This window comes from Penicillium cosmopolitanum (genome assembly GCF_028827165.1).
Source record: "Penicillium cosmopolitanum strain IBT 29677 chromosome Unknown utg000003l:1.0-3747932.0:1.0-3751027.0, whole genome shotgun sequence".
NCBI lineage: Eukaryota > Fungi > Ascomycota > Eurotiomycetes > Eurotiales > Aspergillaceae > Penicillium > Penicillium cosmopolitanum.
In genome coordinates this window covers 808154-834167 of record NW_026622673.1, presented here as the reverse complement: position 1 = coordinate 834167, position 26014 = coordinate 808154, and the positions used below count along the sequence as shown (strand labels likewise).

At 47.6% G+C, this 26014-nt stretch overlaps 4 protein-coding genes across 4 annotated transcripts; 2 read left to right on the top strand and 2 right to left on the bottom strand.

Annotated features, from left to right (window-relative positions):
• Positions 1-3819: 3819 nt before the first annotated feature.
• N7509_000411 (uncharacterized protein) lies at positions 3820-4614 on the top strand (the record flags this gene model as incomplete). The annotated part of the gene is made up of 1 exon (XM_056625058.1): positions 3820-4614. The coding sequence occupies one exon, from the start codon at positions 3820-3822 to the stop codon at positions 4612-4614; it is 795 nt and encodes a 264-aa protein (XP_056493640.1).
• Positions 4615-6740: 2126 nt separating this feature from the next.
• On the bottom strand, positions 6741-7223 carry N7509_000410 (ankyrin repeat domain-containing protein; the record flags this gene model as incomplete). Its single annotated transcript, XM_056625057.1, has 1 exon — positions 6741-7223. The coding sequence occupies one exon, from the start codon at positions 7221-7223 to the stop codon at positions 6741-6743; it is 483 nt and encodes a 160-aa protein (XP_056493639.1).
• Positions 7224-7959: 736 nt separating this feature from the next.
• N7509_000409 (uncharacterized protein) lies at positions 7960-8337 on the bottom strand (the record flags this gene model as incomplete). The annotated part of the gene is made up of 1 exon (XM_056625056.1): positions 7960-8337. One exon carries the CDS (start codon positions 8335-8337, stop codon positions 7960-7962), a length of 378 nt encoding a protein of 125 aa, XP_056493638.1.
• A 16381-nt stretch (positions 8338-24718) lies between these two features.
• On the top strand, positions 24719-25330 carry N7509_000408 (uncharacterized protein; the record flags this gene model as incomplete). Its single annotated transcript, XM_056625055.1, has 1 exon — positions 24719-25330. The coding sequence occupies one exon, from the start codon at positions 24719-24721 to the stop codon at positions 25328-25330; it is 612 nt and encodes a 203-aa protein (XP_056493637.1).
• Positions 25331-26014: the final 684 nt, after the last annotated feature.

Below are 26014 nucleotides of genomic sequence, written 5' to 3'. Positions count from 1 at the left end.
TTGATGTGTTGATGTGTTGATGTGTTGATGTGTTGATGTGTTGATGTGTTGATGTGTTGATGTGTTGATGTGTTGATGTGTTGATGTGTTGATGTGTTGATGTGTTGATGTGTTGATGTGTTGATGGTGAGGGCTGGAGGTGAGTGACGGTTGAGAGTTGGTGATGATGGTGATGGGGACTGGACCAGTGAATCGTGAATCAACATGTTGATGGGCAGTGCGGGAGACTCCCGGGCGGTGAAGTAGCAGCCAACGGTAAACACCCATCCCGCCAGAGTGGGGATCTCTGTTCCCTCACGAATGCTAAGTTGATGAACACTGCGAAATGATGATTTCTACATATTAGATTCGATATGGGTATACATACTCCGCTCGGTCTTCTGTGTGACATTCTCTCGGCTCGAGCTTCATCGCGTGCTCTTTGGCGATATTCTATATCTAAGGTAGTGTCGCTGTATGTTGATTCAAAATGCTATTATATACATTATCGGCAGCAAAAGCGGCAAAGAACCAGTAGGGTACTAGCGATAGAAAGCCTCATTCTTCTAAACATATTTCAGTTATCATTTTGTGTCGGCCTGATCGAATGGAAGACACTTCTGGAGCTCGAAACGCTGATCTTGCCGGATGTGTACGGCGTGTATGATTATTTGGAAATCACGGCTATAATCGCGCAAAATTCGCGCGCCAGCACCTCCCCTTGCGTGGCCTAATGGAATTTGCTGCATTTACTAATAACGGCTCGGGTTCGATTCCTGCAGGATACGTTCAGATGACCTTTTCATCAGAAACTTTCTATAGCCACTTGAGCATGCCGACCCATGACAGCATCCGGGGGTATTCAGACGTCTGCCACAGGCGACGAGGCCGTGCACTGACGCGTCGCAGCGTCTCGCGTCGGGCACACGTGACATTCCCACTGACAGAAATATGACTGCTGTTGTGATATGAGGCTGGTGCAGATCAGGAATCAAGCCGAACCATCGGAATTAATCCCGAAGTATGTATACGAAGAACCAAGTTGATTGGAAATCAACTTGATCTTCTCGTTGTATATATAGCCTCATGTTTCCCTCTGAATAACAATGATAGATAATTGATGCCCCTGAACAACAACAGTAGGCAACAAGGACGTCTTTTTCTTTTTCTCTCCATCTGATTGAAAACCAACTTGTATCTTTCGGACTATCATAGAGAAATCACGACTTTCGTGAGGCATGCTTCTGCGAGCGTTCCGCCCCCGTAGTGACACTGAGGAGCGTTCGGTGCATTCAGCATGCCATAGGTGGGGAGAATCGACCATCGAATCGGCGATCTGGCAACGCGGTCAGCTGGATTCCGAACTTTCAGGGATGAAATGTAACTCGCCAACTTTAGTTCGTCGTCTTGATTTCGGGACGGCCAAAAGATTCCTCCGCCACATTTCCTCGATCAATCACCAACGTCCAGCTTAACTCGTGCAGCTCGGTGTACTCTCGGCCTGCTGGGATTCGTAATAGCGGCCATGATGGCGTATCCCGATTGAGGGTGGGAATTATCTAATGAAGACCGAAACATTGCCTATCTACATCAGCAACATGTCCAGTGTCAGAAGGAGGCATATACTTACCATGACAGTAGTTTTACATCGACCATGGGTGATCTAGAGATGAGGCAAGCGTCAGCTCATATATACGCAGGAACAGGAGCAGCTCTTACTAGAGAAAACGGCTGCGGTGGCAGACGGATATCCTCCAATACGCAGTTGTATGCCTCTGCTGTTGGCACGGACACAGCCAGTGGCCAGCAGATATGCAGTTGCACCAAGTCAAGGAACACCGGAGGAGGGATGGGAATTCGTTTGAGGCAAAGGTATATTGTCCGGCAGCGTTTGCTTTGTGGCGAGGCTTGGGTAGCTTTGGTTGGTGTTGCTGCGGAAGGAGCCGTGGTTTTTCTTGATGGTCATTTATGTGATAGTTCTCCTTGTTGAATACTGCGATACTCATTTGGTGTCATGGACGGATCATGCCGACAAGGTTCGGAATAGACGTGGACAAGAGAACAGAGCTGTCGGAATATGGCAATGTCCTGTTATTTTCACAGTTAGCTCTGGATCTGACAGGGTGAAGCGGGAGATGAAAGCAAATTGCAGTGTTACCGCGTGGCCGATCGGGAACGCGAAGCCTTTCTGGATTGGGTCCAGAATGCATTGAGCGGGGTGCCATTTCAACACACATTTGAAGCAACAAGGCGCAAGGTTTTTCGGAGGTAGTGGCTCGGGCAGTCTTGTGAGTGCAAGATTGCTAGTCGCTCTGCGGCAGGAAAGAGAAATCAGCGACACTTTCCGAGGAGCACAGAGCCCGAAGAATACTACATCCACACTGAGACTCAACCTGTAGTCCCGCGCGTTGGGAATAAGCAGTGGCCACGCATGGGACAACTCACCAGATATGGGCTGGCTCGTGGTGCATACAAAATTGCTGGCTTCTTAACCACTGAATCACCAGCAAGGCTTAGTCTTTTCGACTATCACAATGATCAAACTTACCTTGCCAGTTGCTGCGCAATGCGCTTTTCCAGCAGGGCCAAATTGGTTGCAGAGATTCGGTCTAATACAAAGAAGTCATTAGTAGGTGAATTATAGGGGGCCGTCATAACTCACTATCCTGGCCGCCGGGATGCTCCCAAGACGACTAATGTTCGTCAATAAATTCGCACGCAGGCCGCGGAGACGCGACTGATCTGGTCTCTTTCACGTCAGCATGGCTTCAAATGACCGGGCAACTACACTTACCTTCACAGATCTCAGCATCAAGGCGAGACAGGCTAGGGGCGATGAAACAGGTCAGTTCGATCATAACTACATGACATTTTGGAGTCAGTCCGTACCGGGAAGTAGCTGGCGAAGTCGAGGGCATTTTGCACCGAGAGGACATGGGAATGCTTGAGGAAGACTGTTCCGGGTGGCCAAAGGCCAGATACTTATAGCATTGCCGCTAGCCTTTCAGTTTAAGTCGGCACAAGGACCGTTGCACACCGTAAGGAGTCAACAGAACTGGCCCTCCAATTTGAGCTGGTTCTTCACGGTTAATTTTCAGCAATATTCGGAGAAATTGTATCTTCTCACTGTTGGCACCATCTCAACACGCGCAAACTTACTGCAGATCCCATTGACGACATGTCTCCGCGTTCATCAACATGCGTCTGCACCTCATTGCTATAGGAAATAGCAGCCACCTCGTTCAATTCTATTCACTGGTCATGGCGATCTATTTCTTTGATCAAATGGTGAATATAGTTCATGTCGTTGCCGTCTCCTTTTCTTTTCTTTTCTACTATTTTCTGGTATCGCTACGGAGGAAAATTTGCAGTATCCGCATTTTTTTGATGTTGCCATCTGTTCTATCACAATTCACAGAAACATCGACTTCAAACAGGCTTAATTCTGAGCGATAGATAAGGTCTTCACTGTTACTATCTCTTTGAACGTGAGATATGCTTATCCTCCGCAGATAATCATACAGAGATACCCGTTTGAATTGGAGCGTCCATGCCTTTGAATTATTCACCTCAGTCTCCTGGGAGCGAAGTGGATGCGAGCTGAGCTAGGCTGGCTATGAAAGGGCCCGTACGCAATTTCAAGGAGTGGTTGGGTTGATGGGTAGCTCTGCTGAACTGTAACTTGTGGTATGTACACAAACTGCGGCCCCTCAACTGTGTGAGGGACTGCAGGATCCTAACACCTTGCTTTGCGAACAGTAATACAACCATATATAAACACAAGGAATATACTATGGTATTCAGTCAATCCGCAATATAGCATACCAAAAGCTTTCAAAGATGCCGAGACTTCCACGTGAGATTCTGGACATGATTATTGACTTCGTGAAGCCCGATCCTTTACGAGCAAAAGCAATGGCGAACTCGATGTGCTTCGTTGACGATAGTCCAACGAACCTACTTTGGCGATCTATGTTTAAAGATGAGAAATGGTTTCAAAAAGCAACCGAGCTTGAAGCCGAGCCCGTCCTGATTGGGGCTAACCTAGGTGATGTTATCGCCAGTAAACCGGGGAAGAAAAAGCCGGCCTATATCATCTTGTATCCAAATGATAACACGGGTGATCTGTTTTGGGAGGGAATCGATTTTCTACGCCAAAGTCTACGTAACGGTCACCGCTATGACAGGGAGCACCATGAGGTGATTTTCTCCGCCATGGGATGGAGGAACGCAAGCGGAGAGAAAATCAAACTGCCTAAGATTGTTCTGAATGTACGGGCTATTGTGCTGGCCGATGAATTTCTGTATCTCGAAGCGAAAAAAGCTCGACGATTGATTGCCAACGGTAATCATCAAACAAGCTTTTGCTTTCTGAGAGGCCCAAAAATCCAGAGCTTGAAGAGTTGTGATATTTTTGGCATCGGAGGCGCCATATCCAGCAAAGACGACCTAACGCCAGTTTGTACACTGAACCTTCAGGGAACAATCAAGAAATGGCAAGTGACTATATATGGTCCTAGTCGTCGCAACTTTATTCCATTGCACGAAGAAGGAAAGGAGGGGGTAATGAGATACCATATAATCGGATGGGAATACGGAGAACTTTCCCCATTCCGCTTCAATTTCAGGGAATAAATGACGCGTCGCGGCCAACTCACCATTTTCAAACCTTGATCATTCCACCAACATACATCCATCTGGCCCTGAAATAAGTGCAATTCGAAGGCTAGGGGTTGAAATTTTGGCCGGGACCCCCGCTGCTATTATCTATCTTATAGGACTTGGTGCATCGCCATCTGAAATTGTATGTGATCTTATTTTAGCATCAAGCACGCGCTTTTTGAATTTAGTTCACTTGCAAAAAATCGCTCGCAACAGACTAAGAATAGCAACTTCCGCAAGGCAACTGCTGGGTAATTCACTTGTGATATGTAGTGTGCTATTCAATGATCTCACCCGGAATGGGCTTACCAGCGGAATTTACATAGCTAGCCAGCCACTGGTTGTCATCGTATAGAGGAGGCTCCCCCAAGCACGTAGCTGGCCAGCTGGACCACTTCATCTATTGCTGTCGGAAGTGGACCACTCACCAGACGAAAATGATGCGATACACCAGCACTCAGCGGAGTAAAACATCATTCTTCCTCGGTGGAAAATCGCCCTCCAATGACCACGATGATCAGAACTGGACGTCCAATTTGGAAACAGTGCGATCCTCAATACGATACGATTTGCCATAGCTACGGGGTGACTTGAGGCCACTTGACCTAGCCAACGAACGCGGATAGAATACCTTCCCCCCTACTAAGCCCAACACCTTCTGACAGATGGTGGACGCGCTTCAACTGCCGAGGATAGGATGTTGAACACTTGAAGAAGCGCCTTCAAGTCAGTCTACTAACTAATACTAACCCACAGGGACCAGCTATGAGAATGAAAGCTGAGATGTCGAATATGGCAGGAAAAACTGTATGGGCCCCAGGGAGACATGGATATACTCAAACATACATGTACTGGTACTGTAGAATAGTGATAGTTGCCCTTTCGGCTCAGCCGCCGGGCGTTAATAAATTGTGTGTGTGTGTGTGTGTGTACAAGGATCGAAGGGTGACGGTTTGTGCCCTGACTCCTGGGATATAACAGTGATCAGACCATCAATGCTACACAAATTCAATACTGTTCAGTGATGTCAGTATTTATATTAGAGAAAGTTTTTGAATTGATTAAACGCATCTTCGACGCATCATAGCTTTTGATTACTCAATCTGTTCCAGCAGTGGTCTATATTGAGCTCTGCCAATTTGTTCTGGAAACCTCCCGAGAGCCCGATGGAGTGTAAACTGATAATCAAGTCAATATCAACATAAATCTCCGTCAGTAGCATTTGAACAATACTAAGGTTACCATGCAGATAAGCCACTGGCATTTTTGCTTTCTCTGTTTCGCGCGTTAAGCCTAACGCTCTAAATTTCCAGCAGATCGCTCACTACGGAGATTATCCTCAGAAGCTGCAGCAAGGAGGTATATATTTACTTTGATATTGAATGTTCATCCGAAAGGTAATATGGTATTTCCCAATCCCTTTTAAGCAGCTATACCTGCTTCTTGATTTGGCAAAATAAAAGATAGAAACGTGTTCTTCCCCGGTGCCCTCTGAAATCAGCAGGCAAAGCTATTCAGACTTAGTAGGAATGTCGTGATGATGCGCATTGGACTCACTATAGTGCCCGGAATGACGATCAGAAACGGGTGCTGTGGATGAGGCGTTTCTAATTGTGGTTATTTCGCAGGATTTCTTTGCAGCTCAACTCTACTCAGTTGTCAAATGGGTTATAATTGCCACGGATTCGAATGCACCTTGAGTATTCATACATTGGTTGACGAATTGCTGGGCATTGTGGGTCGGCGTGCTTCTATAACTTGCTCCCAGGATCAAGTTTTGTCTTGTGACGGCGTAAAGGCGATCGAAGAGCTAAACTAGGCCAGAAAGTAGCAACGATATGAACGCTGATGGTGAGAAAACTACTTTTTGTGCAGAAGAAAAAGCCCTGTTTGTGGCCATAGGGCGCTTGTACCAGAAACTTCCCTCGTAGCTACTACGGTGCAAGTCTATCTTGGATCACAAGTTCTGACAACCTTGAACATCAGAAAATGCTCTTTTCAGCTATTTGCACTTCTAAAATTCAGAGACCAAAAATGACAGGGGTAGCTTCAAATCCCACCCTACTGCACAAGAAAACCAATCAGTATCCCCTCTCTCCTCAGAGTATTCGCAATTTCTTAAATATCCATGCGCGTTTTGCACCCCTCATGGTTGCCCCATTCTCTTTGAGGTATGACCTGGTAGCTTCTAGATCCTTGCATTCAGTGCTGCCGGCATATTCCAACCAGGTAAGGGGTGACCTGTACATGTCATCGAGAGAGTTGATCTTAGCTCTTTTCTTCAGCAAAGCTTTGGCGGCTCTAAGAGAGCCATACTCTGCGGCCCAAGAGAGTGGTGTGCGCTTGTTCTGGTCAAGATCATCAACCGGAGTACCGAGGTCCAGCAGCCTTTCAAGAAGCGTGACGCAATCTCGCATCGCAGCGAAATGAGCGAGGGACCTCTTATACGGGCCTCTGGGGTTATATATGCCCCTCAATTGGATCTTGCTGTGTGTTTCATCAAGGTAAATACTGACGTCATTGTTTAATTTGTTCTCCGAAAGCCTTTTCATGAGCTCGAATTCCTTGTCAATAATCTCCATGGTAATGTGGGAAGACATGTGATTTGTTTCAAGTTATAAAGGAGTCGGTACTGACGGCAAGAATGATACTGTACAGTATGCTAGACGGCGCTGAAGCTAAGATCAATCATCTATATGTCTTAATTTTATGTCTTAATATGATTGGTACCCAGATTCTGATGTTAACATTCGTCATCACCTTTTTGCACTTCTGTGCCTGTCAATAAACCTCAATCAACCTTCTTCCTTTCTAAAATGGTGCCTGATTCTGGGATGTTGAAATGCCTCTCTAATCAAAGACCTGAGTTTAACGACTTATTTGCAGCAGGTCTTTATCAACGACAAAAAGTTTGTCCCCGACAATCCATTCAAAAGCCAAAGCTTTCGGAGGCCGGAATAATAGTAGAAATGTCAAATTGACCAACGTGGAAGAACATCGCCTACGAAAGACGAGTCTCTCTTAATTGATCTTCGGGGGATAGTCATTTGTTATAGAAGGAGAGACATCCCCAGTACTGTAGATGTCTAACTGAAAATTCAGATTATTTTCAGAGGAAATGGCATATGGGTAGACAATTTTGAGCCATAAGGGATACCTTGCAGCAATTAAGTTGACATCGCTCGGCTTCGCCCATAAAACCCAATCACTGCATAGGTGGTTGAAATGCCGAAGAGAGGCTTTACGTTGTGGTGTTGACGTGCGAGGTCACTAAAAAAACTTCAAGCTGATTCAATTCCATGTGTCAGGGTCTGCAGCTCATGTCGAATTCTGCGAGGGCGGCACCAAATTTTCCTTGACTTTCTGGAATTCTTTTCCGACATTCCGGAGCTCTTTTCTTTGTAAATCATCCGGTCGTCTGATCTCTTGCCTGAGTTTATTGGCGGCACTTGGGTCGTCGCTCTCTGTCGCCGACTCGTCGGAAATTGCTGCGTCACATTGGGTCCCTGGCTTATCCTGGATTCTTTGCCTCTGTTGGGAGCGTGCCTTTGTCTGCTCGTTGTCGATCTCTTGCTCCCGAGCATAATTATTCGGCGGTCTGGTGGTGCGTCTCGGTCTCGACAATCGTGGCGGTGAATCTTCGCGTTCGTCGCGTTCGTCGCGGTCGGGCGGTTCAGGGTTCGCGTCGCGGTCCATCCTGCCATTATTCAAAATCGATCCAGACAACTAACCGATATACCAGCAGCTGAGCCATGTAGGCGCTCCGAGAAGGGGAAAGAGCGGTTTACGGTCCCAGTTCTCGATTCACAATACCGGCTGCAGGGAATGGTCTCAAAACCAGTCACTTTACCGTACACCTAGCATCACCAAACACACTTGCTATCTAAGCGTCGGTCGCGCCTTAGATATTAGTTTCCACACCGTCTAGTTACACAATTTCTCTTATACATTCCAGTTTTGCGCAAGCCAACAGGGCTTCAAGGCTGCTTGCCATTGCTCAAGCTTGGGCTAGACCCCAAGCGCTAAGACTCTGAAGCCGAGATTAAACACCATTGTGTACAAAATTCTCACAACTGTAATGTGTCGCGGAAATCGACTATACTTAATTTGGCATTTTGAAATTACTTCTCAGGACGCAGACTCGTGGTCGGTGAAAAAAAACCTTCATTTAATACATAGCAGCCAGGGCTTTAGGCAAAGATGATATCAGTTTTCAGATCCAAACCTATTACTTTTAGAGATAAAAGAAAGTGCCATAAGCCGATTTTCCTTGGTTTCCATCCACATCACTATAATTAGTCTAGTGTTTTTTCACTGAGCAAAGATAAAATCTGGTAAAGCAACATCAGGGTTTTGAATATAGTAAAGTACCTCTGACTTCCAGTGAGAAAACATTCCATGTGATATAAAGAGGCGCCAATCAATCACGGAAAGAAACAATCCTTCGTTTCTATTTAGCTCCTTATCACTTAGACCCGAGAAGGATGCCCAGCGTCGCGTCGAGTGCCCATAATCCTGAGTGAACTTCCAACCCAGCATAAGAGCTGCGAGAAACATCCGCCGCTGACACTGTAGAGGCTGAAGCTCCTGGGGCACTTGAAAGGGCTTAGTGGGAAACTTTTGCTTAATCGTGAACCGCAAGAGAGCTAGATAGTAGAACGTCGCGATGAGTGTATGATATGTTGTATGAGATCTTCGAAGGATATTTTTCAGATAAACCCGAAACCCCGTTGAAGTTTTGGGGCTATCCTTCGCTAGAGGAGACCAGAGGGTAACGAGAAATCTTTCCGAGAAATCTAACAACGCAATTAGATTAGGATCACGAGTTTCTTGGTACTAGATTACTTACCAATGAGATCTTCGATTGAGACAAGCCGTCTGATTCCTTTGTGCTCGCTCAAATATTGAGCCATGACAATCAAATTCAGGGATAGCGAGAAAGAGAGATAGGCTTTTCGCCTGAATTTTGGGGGACAGGAAATGCAGAATTTCTATCCAGGGCGTTTGTAAGCATAGTTTGAAGTTGCTGGGCATCAACATACTGACCTATCAGTAGCACTCTTCGCATCCAAGCCAAGTGAGCTGGTGCGTCTGTTTTGCTTCAATCTCAAAGACGAGTTCAGCTTCATTCGATACCGGAAACAAAAGTATGTTGGCAGAGGCTAAGAGCTAGGTTGACGTATTGATGTATAGATCGCTTCGTCTCTGGATAAACCAGTAGCTGATTATGATATTGTGTTGGCGATCGTATTCGCAGAAAGAGTCGGTAAGGATGACAAGGGCTGATATTTTTCGGCCCAAGTATAATTAGAGGATGTCACGATAGTAGCTCTCTTGGTGACTAAAGCTTTATTCAATCTATATATCCGTAGCTGCCTCTTAACTCGCAATCGTCGGTGGTTGAGGGAAAGACAAGGAAATTGGCCCTCAAATTTTGGTCTGTTGCATACTGCACGGTCAAATTCGTGCTGCTGCCCATGGCTACACCAGTGTTCCTCGGTGATGAACCATCTTGGGTCTTTTTCTAATGCGGCCGCATCTTTTTCATGTTGATCAACAGCTCTGCCCCAACATTTAAAGATCAACAGTTACCTGTAGGAAGGTTAGCCAGATTTTGTCTCAGAGGAATGGTACCTAGCTAAAGGTTGGCGGTGAACGTTGAAACGCGTGATCGAAGCTTTTCTGCGGCATTCGCACGACTGCTCATATGGTGCCAACGGTGGCAAAAGCTTTATCATATACTGTGTCACCAGAAATATTTGTTTTGAACGATGATAATTGATCAATCGTGATGAATATCTGACACCCATCATCCTATAGATAAATCGGTAGGTGCACTTGTCCACCAATATACTTTTATATCATGTTTTTGAGATGTTTTATTTTTCCGCTTCCACTAGCATCAATTCCTGTCTGGCATTCTGCTGTTTGCTATTGTGAAGGTTGCTATTGTGAAGCTGTTGGTTTGCATAAAACATTATATTCCAGAGGCGGTCCTCTCTACAGACTTGTCCGCACTACGAGATACAAGTAGATTTGTATGCTTAGTCGATGCTCTCTTAGTTGGCAGCGCTTCACAAGAACAAGGGCCTTCTAGGAGACTTGGCCTAGAAACATGGCCCTCTCAGAAGAAATTTCTTGTGCTCATCTGCTCCCCAAGAAGAAACTCTTAGGAGCCAAAGATTCACATGAAGATCCTGATTGTACCGCGCACCGCCGGGCAAATTGGTTCATCAATATCGTGCACGTCCCACAACGCGAGCAGCCATTGAAATCAGCTTTTCCTCCTTCCCTAATCCTTCTGTAGCCGCAATTGCTTTCTCTTCGTGGGCGGAAATCAAGAAGATCGCTTTGGTATCATCCGCTGTTGCTGCGCGGTAGCAATGGGCCGGACGAAGGCTCTTGAGGTTCACATCGTAGAGTGTAAATCCTTTGCAGGAGTACTTTCGTGCGAGCCGCTCCATGGGTGAGGGATCCAACCGGTCTACGAGGAGACAGTCTGATTGGTTCCACTGACCTCGCTCGAGTGACCAGAACTTGATCTCGATAAGCGGTTGTGTAGACGTTTGACAATTGGGGTCGACAGGTTTTGTTGCGATGTGCCTGGTCTCTTTGTACATCGCTTCCGATTGCTCGTCAGCAGAGATCGATAGTGACAAAGTCTGAGTTTGACCTGATTGAAGCAAATCTCTAGGTGAAGCTTGATTATGATAGAGCAGATTGAGCTCTTCATTGAGCCGGTCGCTCTCCATCCTTTTTTCCAATTCTTCCTGCTCCACTTGGGCCCTCCTCAAGCCATTGAGGAAAGCCTCTAGCTCTTCAGACCTGGAGGGACGGCGTTCTTCTGACAATATTATCGTTTCTGACGAAGATCGTCGCTGTGCTGCAGAATCGATAGGTGTCTGTGCAGTAATTCCGAGGGCAGATCCAGTGTCTGGACTGGGTTCCTCTCCTGTTGCTCGCTCGCCCTGGTCCCATTCGAGTGAGACTGTTTCCAGAGAGATCTGGGTGCATTCACTCTTAGAATCTCCAAGCTCTGGATCAGCCCCGGGCGAGCAGCGAGAAGGGACCATTTCCAGCACTGAATCGCTCAGTGACCATCGGGGAGTAGAGTGATCTCCACCCGATGGACTTCTCTGATCAAAGATTTCCTCATCTTGAGCTGGCTCGAGAGGATCTAAGTCCATAGGCTCGGGTCTATTTTCTGAATGGTCGATCTCACTGGAGAGTACCAGACGTGTTGAAGCGTTGCTTCTTCCGGTAACAGATGACCTGCCTGATGCGCCCTTGTGCCGTGCAGACGTATCAAAGCCCGGTGCATGTTCCTTTTCAACAAACAACGGCGATTCCATCCCCTCTTCAAACCCTTGGTCTGTATTCAAATTGCCGCATCTTCTGTTATTGATGGGATCAACCGTTGGCGACTTCCCCCAAAAGGCGAAAAAGAGACAACGCCGGACAAAAAAGCTAGCGATTGTATCGGCGGCATCAACATCAGCATGCAGTCGATCTAAGAATAACAAAGGGGCATCTTGAATATGGTTGCGGGTCTGCGGAACCCCAGAGCGAGCGTGCGCCTTGACGGTGCTGTCTGCCAAAAGATCTTGCGGGGACCGGGCTGATTAGGCACAGCCTCAGTAAAACAATCTACAATTCTTCGCACCAGACTATCAAAGTGTTGGTCATCGTATCTAAACCGGCTTGGCTTTCGGGCCTGGAGAAGGGCCGATCGTGCAATCTGGTGATCCGGAGAACTGTTCAGCAGCCCATCAATTTCTGGGGACCTAAAGCCGAGCCGGTGAGCTAGATGGGCTATGTCGAAGATCGCGCGCGGGTCCGGCTTAGCGCGAGTGGGGTTGGCCAACAGATCATCAGAGTTCTTGGGGTCCGGGGGCATCAAAGGATAATGTCGCATAGCATACAGCCATAGCTGTTGGTATCCAGTCTCGAGGCATTCCGCCTCGGTCGCATGCAGGCGTCGGAAAGTAGACTCCGAGGTCTGAATCATACACCCCCTTTTCTCTCGGTGATCATCCTCAGACTCCGAGTCTGGGTCAAACATCGAGCTCATGGCTTCCCTCACAGACAAGGGTGATGGGCCCGAGAGCCGTTTCAGACAGTGAACGCAACTCTCCAGGTTTTTGAAATTCTCAAAGAAAATGTAGATTTTGTCCTGATTCCATGATGCGAAAACTCGGCGAAAATAGAGTGACAAGAATCCAGGCCGCTCAAGTTGCATTGCTTCCCCAGCCGCAAACCCGAGCAGAAGTATCACCGGTAACGGACCTCATACCCGGTCCACAACCTCTCCATCTAGGGCCCGCACCTGGAAAGAGGTCCATCACTTCCTCAACCTCAGAGCACACCGGCAAGAAAACTCGATTGGTGCCTCAAAGCTCGCCTCGCCAGGAGACTATGCAGTGGCAGAGCATTATCGGTTCGGGCCTGACAGTCCGAGACGAATCTCCTTGGGGTATTTTGAGAAAGTAGTACGATTGTGACCTAGCTGGCCCCGTCGCGGTATGCGTTCGATCTTCTGGAGACCGCGGTGTCTGGGCGGTGCGCCAGTATCCGATTGAGGACGCTGACAAGATACTGCGGATTCTCCGCTCTATGCGCCATGAGAACCTGGCCTCGATTCGGGAGTGTTTCCGCACTCCCGAGCTTCTGTACACACTGGGGGGATTTCGACCCTCTCGTTCTGGATCATATCGTCGCTTGTAAAGCCTTCCCAGACGAGCAGGAGCTGGCAGCCATAATGTCTCAGGTTCATTCCTCATTCCCCTCACCTATCTGCCAGATGGCCAAATGGCTGATTCCGTACAGTTGGTTGACGGGCTGTCATATCTCATGGCCAACAGTTTCTACCACACATCTCTGGATTGCTCTAGCGTCCTCGTGAATCTCAATGGGCACGTCAAAATCGGCAAGTTCATTCCATTACTACCTCCCAAGTCAATCCAACCTAACAAGGCACGGTAGCACGGATCGATTGCTGTGTGTTCCGGCAAAGAGGTAGAGTCGATGCCAGTGATCTGGCGCCAGTCTCGAGAATTATGATGGAATTGATGCAAAAATATGTCAAACAAGATGGGGCTGTAGGCATTGATAATCTCGACCGCTGGAGAAATTGCCCGGCTGCGATCGAATTCTCTGCGCGACAACATCGGCAAGCTCTTTTGAGGAACTGAAGGAGGTTTGTTTCCTTCAGGTTTTTCCACAACGGTGCTTTCAAACGGTACTAATAATATCTAGCAACGACTGTTGACGGAAATTCCATGCTGCCCTGGGAATCTCATCGGACTTGCGTGGTTCGCGTTGATCTTCGCTCGCACATTCTACTCGTACACGCCAGGGCCCATGAAGAACGATTAAAGCAGAAGTCAAATTTTCATAATGTCACCCTTTGCTTTGTCGGCCACCGCAGCAACAATTCGACCGATGAAAAAAAATCCATGTACAGTACGGTAACTGACAATCTTCCTGTTCTCATGGTCCAAGCTTTTGTTCAGTCTACTATTAAATAATACCCGCTTTGATTTTCATAGAAAAGTTTTAAATTCATTTCAATCAAGGTCTAGCCGCTGTTTTTCAGTGTAATGCCTAGCCCTATTCAATTCATGATTGACCAAGTAGCTCTTCTACATTGGTCGATCCGGGAGATTCAGAGATCAAATAGGCAAGTCTGTCCGTCGTAGGTCGCATTTCAAAAGCCCAAATATCGCGTTTTTATTACCTTTTCAAGTGCATAGAAAGAGACTTCAACTATCACTGTATGCTCGGGTCTACTCATTGAATTCGCTGCATGCGACCTACCCATCATTTAATTACTCCGGCTGGTATTCCAGCTCGGAAAGCCTCACACCACGATGCAAAAAGCCCTTGACGGTCTTTCGGATCTGGTCTCTGAGACTACCTGCTGCGGAAACTAGAAAGAAATTAGTATATGATATAATAGAGCCAGGCTGTGGTAGAGTCACTTACCCATCACCAAGATCCGGCCTTGCTCATCGCGGATGTTCGGTAGCCTCTCAATCTGGTCTCCCGATGCCTCGAGCGAGACTATGTTGTCATAATCGGGTGCACCTTGGTAAAAGCAGGCTCTTTCATGTTTTCCTATTGGAGTCTTATCATGAGCAAGCCCTTTTTTGACGTAGATTGAAATGCTGAGAATCTGTAGATGTATTACCGTCAATAATAAACAAAGTTTCCATTTTGAAGCCGGTGACTTACATAGCCTTTATCTATGATATCATCCTCCAGGAGGGGGTTCAGCAGGTCCTCGGCTGCGCTGACCATTTCTAATTTGTTAGTGCTGGTGCTGTCTGACTGGAAGCGGAAGGGTCTTCTCACCAATTGATTCTATCTGCCATACCAAATGCAGCCGACGGACAAGAAGTGTGCAGGTATTATATCCATGTATCATCTTCTTCAGATAGGGGATTGTTGCGGCGATCCCGAAACCACTCGCAATCAGTAGCACGGTTTCAAACCCGTCAACAATCTCACTAGTACCGTGTGGACCTGTGAACATGGCCAGAAATGGTACAGGGAAGCCAGGAGCTCCAGCGGCAAGACTCAGTAAGTCTGATGTCATGCCACCGCGTGGCTGCACAAATAGCTCAATCGTATCATGTCTTCCACGCGACCACGATGTAACTATGAAAGGGTGCGTTTGAAGCTACGACCAAGATCCGGCGGACGGCATCCACAGGTTGATATACTGGCCCGCATCGATCTTGATATATTTGGGCAGAACGAGACGAATCTGGGCCGCTTTTCTCAGCTTAGGATGTGTCAGAGATCCTTCTGGAGTGAAGGATACAAAGGCCCGAGGAGCACCGCGGCCCGAAAATAGCCCGTTCGTGTAACATAAGTTGACAATCTCCAGGAATGTAGTCAGGGCCAGAATTACCAGTGACACGTAAAGGTACAATCTTGGCAAGCGACTCTGGTCTGGAAGATGTCGCCACGTGCCATATAAAAAGAGAGCAGTCAGGGCTTGGTGGCTTCGGAGGAAGACTTCATAGCACCGTCGACGAAGCCAGGGGAGCGAGGTGAGGGCAAGTGTGGCCAAGGAAATTGACCCCTATCAGCGTTAGTCCTGAATTCATGACAGCGAGAAGGAAACTTACAATTAGGGTAAATATGTTACGTATTGCCCCCAGAGGAGAACTGAATCCCCGGCTCTGGCATTCTGCAACCACGTGAAAAGAAAGCAGAGCAACAGACATCCAACCTGTTGCCTGGTGAATCTTACAGCAAGTGTGCCAGGTGATACCCAGAAGGTCAGCCAAGTACCCAAGGTGAGTGGCCGAGAGGGGGAAAATAAGGTTGATGAGAGCCGGCTCTCCGGCTCTCCAACCAGCTTGGGCGACGGAGTGTGTATGGAAGAATACCACAATGATATTGACCACAGTGTAGTTAAAATAGATGAGAACATTCAACCGGGACCAGGGGCCCCAAATACGATGCCTGTGGACAAGAGCAGGAAGTGTGAGGTGCCGAGAGATCAGAACAGAGCAGGACTCGATCCAGCCAATCATAGTGGTTCGGGTCTGGATGAGGAAAAGAGCTAAAAAGTAGCCTCCCGCAGCGATTGCATAAATCGATGACACATTCATCCTTAGTGGGAGCTCCATTTACAATGGACCTTGGAGGACGGCATATGAGGGGAGAACGGAGCTCTTTAAATGAAAGCCATTAACCACGACATCGTCATGTCCCTATTAGCGACATCTTGCAGTGGAGGCGGAAGCATCAGGAACAAGAAGCAGAATACTTCAGAGAGACTCGACTAAGTGTTTTCGGTGTCAAATTTCCCAGCTTCTGCAGACATCAAAATGAATGAGCTGCCGTTGAGTTTACTGGGAAGAGAGTGTGTCAGATAATGAAGGCTTTTCAAGACTCACAAATACATCCCTTCTCGCTCTGAATCAACAAATCAGAATCGTCAAGAGAATAATGGAGTGGAACAGCCATAAAAATGAGGTTGTTCCTTCCTTCCGTTCGATATATTGTGGGCTTTTTGGCGATTCTCGGCGATTCTGAGCGCGCAGCTTATCTCCCATAATGACAGGTCCATTCCTAGCTAGCACCGAAGGTGCTGCACGGAAGCATTAACTTACACATAGAGGTCTATATGTAACAAGCAGCCTGAATAGAGCGATAAAGTAAAAGGGTGTGCAGTTAATCAACGAATGTACGAAGAGACTTGGCATTGTGTGTGCTCAAGAGGAGGCAGGGGTTCGGCTTAGCACTTTTAAACGTGCGAGTTGAGTGGCGAAATCCTCACCCCTTACTTCATAATCATATTTGATGCATTTTACTGGCTACATTAACACTTGTGAATGTATTGCATGGCTCTAGACTGAACAGTTGCAGTCTGCATCTACGTTTCTAGTCTCGGCGTATACAAGAGTGTGGATTTCGCGTCTAACTTCATAGGAGGACCGCTCATAGCTCAGTATTGATGGGAGACAATAATATGATAGCACACAAACAGAAAGATAAATTTCTCTTGCTCTTTTCCGTCATTTTTCTTGAAAAAACTCCTTGCGATTCTCTTGCCATAGTAACGGGCTCGAGGAAGCGTGACTTGAATCCTGGGAGTAGGATGAGAAGTATGCAGAAACAAGGTATCCTGTGATTCCTCAGTCAGGGTCTAAGTATCCAACGTGCAGTCGAATCTGTAACCATCGTAACCCATTGGAACCCCGGCTGGCGTCAACTCGCAGAGGAAACCTGCGAAATGACCCCCGACAGATACGTGTCATCCACGGCCCTCGCCTATGATTTCCGCTCCAGGCGCTATCGTGAGTCTGATATGTACAATCAAAATATTTCTACTAATTCTGAATAGCTTCCCTTGAATACCCAAGATGGAACCAAGCAGGATCACGTTTCTATCATATATTTTAGCAAATCGAGGAGCAGGTATCGCTACTTGAGAGTCAGCAACAGAATCTCATTTCTGAACTCGAACGTCTGCGCAATTATTCATGGACCCTGTACAATGAGTACAATAAGACAATGAGAGAGCTAGAACGGACCAAAATGCACCAGTGATCTGAACGTGGATGACAAGAGACTATTCATTGCGCTGTAAAAAATGCTCTATTTGATGACCATGAGGCACTGTCAGCAGAAACTCCCGATACTATCTCATTTCAATTTCATTCGTAATTGATACAGTACATTTTTTGAATCACGAGTTCCAATAGGTTTCTCGAAAGAAACCCAGTCGGGCTGTGCATCTTATACTCCGATTGAATCTTCCATGAATTTTACGATATACTGTGACCAGGTTTACTCAAGTTCTTGTATTTTGAACAAATCCGCAAAGACTACACCTGAATTTCAACGGCCAATTCTTAATGTCGTCTCTATCTCGGGTTCAAAGGAGAGAAGACGTGGGTACATTGTGGACATATTTATATCAGCCTTATCCAATTATGGGAGGTTTTATGGTAGGCTCAGGCTCCCAGGTGTTGTAGTTCAGAGGTATCAATTGTCTTATTGTTTCAGAGGGAAACATTAGGCTATATATATACAACGAAGAAGAGCAAGTTGATTGGAAATCAACTTGGTTCTTCGTATAGATATCTCGGGATTAATTCCGATGGTTCGGCTTGGTTCCTGATCTGCGCCAGCCTCATATCACAACACCAGGAGCTCACAGCCAAATTTGGGCCAATCATTTCTACGGGGGCTTTGTGGCAGACGTGAATCATTCATAGCACCGATTGGATCATTCTTCCTCCGATCTATTATTAGTATCCAATGATCGCATCAATATTTACGAGCCACAGGCTCCTGGGAGCCATGGCCAAATATCCACCAATCATTTCAAATATGACTTGCGCGCATGTGAGCCATTGATAGCACTAATTGGCTGATATTTCCGAATAGTGGTACCCACCCTCCCGCATCCACTTTGCTCCCAGATGATTGATGTGGGTAATGCCTTTGCAAAGATGCGGCTGGTCGCAGAGGTTTGATCTACGAAAACGTAATCGACCTAATATCCGACCCACTATACAAGGGACTCTGTTGTGATGGGGCTGTGTGAATCAGTCCCGCGCCGTACTATAGCTTGCATCTGCTTGGTGTTGTGTAGGTGTGCTTTCTTATCTCCGATATACGAGTTAGATACTGAGGAACATGCCGTTTGGCTGGTAGAGATCCAGGGCCGCAATATGGCATGGTGTTTGCCTCTCTTTGATGAGGTGTTCATTGGGTAGGGTGTCGTTGTCATCATTGGTGGGTGAAATGATATGACATGATCTGTTGCCGCCTCACCTGTCGCAATAACGTACGAGCCCATGGTGGTGAATGTTGAAACGGATCATCGATGTTTTCTGCGGCATGCTCACCACTGTTGAAACGGTGCCAACAGTGATAAAAGGAATTGCATATACCGAGTCGCCAGGAAAAATGCGATATCTCCGAATGTTGTGTTCAAGTATTGTGTCAGATGAATAACCAAATGTTGAACCGGCTGCAATTTAAGAGTAGTTTGTGTTTGAACACTCACAATTGATGATGATGATCTCATTCACGCAGACTGAATGCATGGCTGGATAATTATAAATACCCGATCCCTCGCCCGCTGAAGAGTTGTTCGCAAGCATTCCTTTGTGATTTTGGATCAAAGAATGTCAATCGTGATTCGTCTCCGCGGCTACTCTTTGGTATGGATTGACCTCCAAATCATGCAATGAAATAAACTGACCTTTTTTATCGCGATGGCCTAGCCTTTTTCAACAACGAAGACTTCAGACAGCAAGTGAGTGTCGTTTCCCAGTCATTTAGAATCATGCTAATCGGAAGATGCTCGATATCAACCCCGTTTCCGCTATTCCTCGAATAACCCATTGAGCGAACCTTTCTGGATCCCGAATAGCCCAAGCTGCGAGCACAGTGAATTACAAGTTGTCTTCATGAAATGCCCACTGACGATTGATGATAAATAGCTGTCATCCTTTATACAGTCTCCTGCAGCGGACAACAATATCTGAGAACGTGAGTTTCAAAACATTCCGCAAATTTCAAGGCAGACGTCATGTGCTGACGACCCTCTATATAGGATGGCAAACTTTCGATTGCGAGTCGCTCAATGTCTTCTAAGTCATGCTAGTGCTTTGCCCCTACGCATTCCCAACGTCTGGTACTGCATTTTCTTTTCCCTACCATCGCCTTCCGTTGGTGGCTCTTTGTTTTTCAGGAAACCTCGCTGATAGTTCTTTTTCTTCATAGGGCACGTGTCGATATTACCCTCGACCTGACAGAGATATGCCCCCCTCCCCCCCCCGTCTTCGAAACCAAACCAGCTTTAACAACCTGATGGGCCAAGCCATGGGATATTACTACGCTCGCGCCTTTATTGTTTCTGAACACGTGGTTGAGATTACCAATTCAACTGGCGCATTTAGCGAGCCCAATCCAGAAAGGCTTGATGCCATCTGCTAAGCCATACGGTAAGTCTCCAAAAAGGTGTTTTCGTCTCTTCGGCATTACCCTTTCCGATCGGAGGCTAACTGTCAGGTTTTGAGGAACTTGTGATATTCCGACAGCTATGAATCTCTTGCCGACCTCCGACCCAAAGCCTCGTGAACAGCCATGACCCGGTCCCATACTAGACTGAGTGAGCCATTGCAGCATCCGACGACATCAAAGAGAAGTCCAGCATCGACGGCCACCAAGAAAGACCATGATTTCTTTTCTCCGGGTGTGAAATCAGCCAGCAATGAATCGAGCCTGAGGCCAGCTCTGCCAAGCCCTGATTGCAGCTCAGCAAGCGACAAGCCAGGTCACAGCACTAGATTTATCCCAGATCTCTCCCCATGAGAACGGTCGCTTTCAGGTGAGCTACTACTTCGCCCCAGACCAAATACCATGAACCTCTCTTTCAGTGGAACTTTGTACTAACACGTTTGAAGATTGACCTCTCACACGAAAAGCAGAGACGAATCAGCTATGCATTCGCAGATAGTGCCAACATGCATTTGCAGCGATACGAAACGACACTGGGCCCTCCAGACGTAATCGAGCTGAGCCCGCTACATCTCTGGTTGGCTTTCGCTGATCCCAAACTACATTAATGGCAAGTCTGTACCACCCTTAGCCACCAGAAGTCTCGCTGATATGGAGAAGCAGTGAAATGCAGTACTGCTTCGGCTGTTCCTACAAGTCCGGTCGAGATAGCGTATTGCGCCTGGTATTGAGATTCTCATATAGGCCGCGAGCACGGTCAGTGGCAGTCAGTTGCGAACACCCATCTTGCGCCAGTTGCTGACTATTGGTGCTAGATCTAATATCTCCAACGGCAATCTGTTTGCCTGTGGCCAATGCAGACGGCGATTCAAAGCATCCCCCGTGGCCTATATCTGAGAACTACGTTCTCACGGCTGGAGGTTTGTGACAACTGACCTTTTTTTGCCAACCCGCTGGTATGAAGATAACTTTCCCTTCCAAACGTGGCCGCAAGCCAATCGAATGCTCTCCCCATGATGTCATCCCCGAACGGCACGAATTCACCAGCGGAAGAGCGTCGTGAATTACGGTCGTTCGACTGCCGCAGCGATTGCAACTGCTCCATTATTACTCGCAGGATGCTATGTCGGTGGTAACTGGTGGAAAAGTCGTTTGTTGATCTCGAAAGTAGCTGTGATGTTCTTTCTGTGTTGTGGGCCTGTCACCTGTGCTCGACGCGAGACGCTGCGACGCGTCAGGGCACGGCCTTTTCGCCACCGCCGGGTGCTGCCTTAGGTCGGTATTCCAGAAAGCGTTTCATATCACGAGTCCCAAGAGATAAGAACGTACGCGAGACGAATCGTCAAAACAAGCGGGTTGTGACTACGACGATGGAAATGCATGAGCGAGAACCGTCTTTCTGATGAATGGTCATCCAGATGCGCCCTGCGGGTATCGAACCCGGTTCGTTAAGAAAAGAGGGCCAGAAGAGCGGGCTTTAATTGCTGACATTCTGATGGTTTTTCCCATTCTACTGCTACGATGTACGTGCGCATCTAGGATATATATTACGCACACGATGATCATTGATCGACATTATCCAAGAGCTATGTATCACCAAAGAGTATGCGACGAAGCTCAAGCCACGTAGAAGAGCGACCCGAGTGAAACAATCATTAAATCTATCGTCAATAGATGTACATAATGTACCCTTTATCATATTTTTGAATTGGTAACCAATGTTGATTGCACCGTCACGCGCCTCCAAGCCCATAGTCGAGTTTTTCTGAAAAGCTATCCGCAGATAATTACATTGCGATCTGCTGCAATGACAGATTCCAGTTAATGAACTGCATCATGTTTCACCGTCCATCATCTTTTACATCATTGGTGAGCCAACGAAGATCCCACGGTAACGGCGATGGGTAGTCACCGTTGGCAGCCACTTCACCGCTCGGCAGTTACGCCGCGCCGCAAATCAACATGTGACTCACTGGTTCCCATCGATCCTGATCATCACCATCCCTCAACCGTCACTCATCGCCGGCCGTCACCATCAACGTGTCCTCAACATCAACACGCCTTCATCAGCACGCCAACACTACCTACTCACTGTCGAAAGCCCGCATTTCACCACATCGAGACAAATTCTGCCCCCTTGGTAGCCAGCAAAAATACGCATTCACAAATGGAGACTACTTTGGATTGCACGCGTCGCCCAGATCGGCCATTAAGCGATCATACACTGAGATACCCACTGGCCCGATGACTCAGTGCCCTACTTCGCACTACGGTGAAGAAATGCCCATTGTCGAAAGACAGGGCATGATTCAAGGCTCCATAACAACTTTACGCGAACCAGGAACATGGCTATTGAACTCTACAAACAGGCTGAAGGGCATGACACAACGTATACTGGATGATTTTTCATTCTATTGATTCTTTGGAGCAGGTCTTGGCTTCTTCGAGGACTCCCCCGAATACTAGTCTCTGACACCACGACGAGGTGCCTGCAATCGTCAGAGGATCAGGACGAGGACTGCGGCGCCGCAGGTCGCCTAACAAGCACATATTTGATAACGCAGGGCTCAAGGCTGCATGGAAGCTCAAGATTATACACACGGATTCGAAATTGGCTTCCATGAGAAATACACATACTTGTGTTCTGGAACCCTCTGCCAAGACAGATGATCCAATCACAGCAAAGAAAACCAAAGTTCTGACTCCACATTAACGCTCAAAAAGGTATAGTCGCCTCTCTTATTGGCCCAATCTTAGGGTCTGAGATAGTTTCTCTGTCTAAAATATGGAAGCCAATTTCGAATTCGAGTGTACAATCACAGGGCTCAGGGCTGTGAGGGAGAACTTGGTGTCGCAGCGGTCTCCTGCGGAGGTTCTTGGTAACGCAGGCGTCCCTGCGGAGCACAGGTTTACAACGCGGGGCTCATTGCTGCGAGGGAGCACGTTTCTACAGCACAGGGCTCATCGTCTGTGAGGGAGCACATGTTTACAACGCAGGGCTCATTGCTGCGAGGGAGCGCGTTTCTACAGCACAGGGCTCATCGTCTGTGAGGGAGCACACTCTTACAACGCAGGGCTCATTGCTGCGAGGGAGAACTTGTTGACGCAGCGGGTCTCCTGCGGAGAACTTGGTATCGCAGCGGTCTCCTGCGGGTCTCCCTTGGTTTCGCAGCGTCCCCCTGCGGAGGCTCTTGATGTCGCGGAGGTCCCCGCGGAGCACATTTGTACAACACAGGGCTCATTGGCTGTGAGGGAGCACACTTATACAACACAGGGCTCATTGGCTGTGAGGGAGCGCATTTGTACAACACAGGGCTCATTGGCTGTGAGGGAGCACACTCCTACAACGCAGGGCTCATTGCTGCGAGGGAGAACTTGTTGACGAAGCGGTCTCCTGCGGAGAACTTGGTGACGCAGCACTCTCCTGCGAGGCACACTTGTTGACGCGGAGCCCGTCCCGCGAGGCACACTTGATCACGCAGAGCCCGTCCTGCGAAGAGTACTTGGTAACGCAGATCTTACCTGCAAAAGACACCCAAGGCTGCAAGGCCCGGAGTGTGAGGAGGAAAGTCCTGCTTTTCTTTTCGACAGAAAAAGAGCGTCTTTTATGCTATTCTGAGTAGGGGTTTCGGCAGCGACCACTTGCGTACATATTGCCGGACCCAGAGATTTTGACTTCAAATTCGCAGCGGGCGACCCTAATTTCGTGGGTGTTGAGGCGGTTTATCAACGTTGAAATAAGAAATTTCAAGAGTTTGGAGTGGAGAGCGGGTGGAGTGGATGGATCCACCTGGAGCCGTGGTCGGCATGATGCGATGCGTGACAAATCATTTGCCTCATCAACGTTGTTGACAATGGTGAAACGGCCTTTAGCGCCGTTTTGTATGAGGTGTAGACCGAAGTGGCATGCCATGGGCTACTCGCTGTAGCAGCTTAATTTCTTGTGGCTCCAGAAATCTGCCAATATTCGCTCGCACCATAGCCAATCAATTCGCAAATCATTGGTCTCAACATTGCTCAACGATGTGAAACGGTTTTCACGCTGCTAATATTTAGAGTCGTTCCATGGAAGACTCGCCTTGGCAACTCGCTTGCCCATGCACAGAATTTTTCGCCTGCAAAATTTTTGTTCTCGCCCCGTGAGAGAAAAATGATTTCCCTCAGCCTAGCCGACACATTTTCCGCCCCGATTCGCAATCACTGCAACGCGTCATGCCGTCCAAATATTTATTTCACTTGCCAGCACAGGATGACCAGGGTACTTTGTGTACCCACGCCCACAAGCCGGCCGAGGTACCATCGATGAAGAGATGCCGACGCCGAGTCCGTCGTCGGAACATGATTTCGTCGGGCGCCAATCGAGACTCCACCGCTGTCCATCATTGGTCTCCACAGTCAATCAGCTACCGGTAAATGACCTCTCGATCCTCTCGAACCCGAACAATTTCAATTGACTGTCGAAGGTCCTTGAAATCCTTTTTGAAACAGAGTCGGGGACTGAATGCTAAGGGTAAGCTGAAACAAGAGACTAGAGTGCCTTCGCTGATTACGATCGATAGAGCTTATAGAGATTTTGTTTCCCATGCTAGGACTGCATATGACGCCTATCCCTTTTCGAGCACAACATATGATCCTCCAAACCCTGCAACGCCACCTCGAGCATTCCGCCTTCCAATTTGTTCAAAATTGGCTTCTACCACAGTCTTTGGCTGTTGGTTGGACATGCGCTGAGGCACTGGAGCTGCACAAGTTCTTCAAATTCTTAGCTAGAAATCGATCGAAGATCTCGTCCGAGCAGCATAGTGAAAATATCACCACTGTTCAGAACTTACGCCATTCCATTGCCAGAATCCGCCACGCCGCTGTTCATCGCTTGGCCCAAGACAGCGACAGTCTGCTTGAGATGAATTGTGCTGCCATCGAATTCTGCCTTCGCATCGGCGATGATTATGGCGCCGATAGTCTCTGTCGTCTCCTTAAATTCCTACAGAAAACCCTCCCGAAGTCAAGCATGGTGCAAATGCAGCCACAGCAGACTGTTCCCTCTCATCCTCGTTTACCCAAGTCCTCTCTCCGCACACGACTACAACAACGATCGATGACACCTCCGGATGTGATGACGAGACTCATTGGATGTATCGAGGAGGATTTGATCTCAGAGGTGGTGCATTTCTTGCGAATTGAGCTTCCGTGAGGCGTGGTGCGTGGGCCGGTCCGATTATATGCTTGGGATGTTATTAAATTGCGGCATGTACCTAAACAGGGAGAACATAAGCAGAAGAAGTACTGATCAAAGGAAGCTCAGGATGTGAATTTGTCTCTGCTTTTGTGAACTAATACTGGTCTGTCATTTCCATGTTTTACGTTAGGTAACAAGACCCCATAATGGCCGTGATCGCTGCAGCGAGCCTCGGGGATGTCATTATCCCTTAGTCTCTCTCCCTGTTTTCCAGTGCTGTCGAAACAGCGAAAATGATGATTTCTTACCTCAGAAGACCGTCTGGCTGTTCCTAGTAGCCCAATGGGTTACGCATAGTTATCATCCGATATACAGAACGAGTCGCGGGATAAGTGGTGCGAGAAATTGGGTGAATGCGGGGATAAAGACTTAAAGGTTTGTTCTTGAAGGAGCAATGCAGGAGTAGAAAGAACAAATGGCCAATCAGTTAAATAATCTTGGTACCTAATGGATACGGCTCTTCCAACTATAGTTCGGGGGAAATTCAACAAGAATTGCGACGTTGACATCGAATGCTTGGTTGTTCATGAGTCGCGTCCTCCAATACCTCCTGTGGCCGACAAAGACGTGTTTTCCTAATAATCCGACGGGCTCCGACCCATTTATGATTCGGTTTTTGAATCCCTGATCGCCTGATCT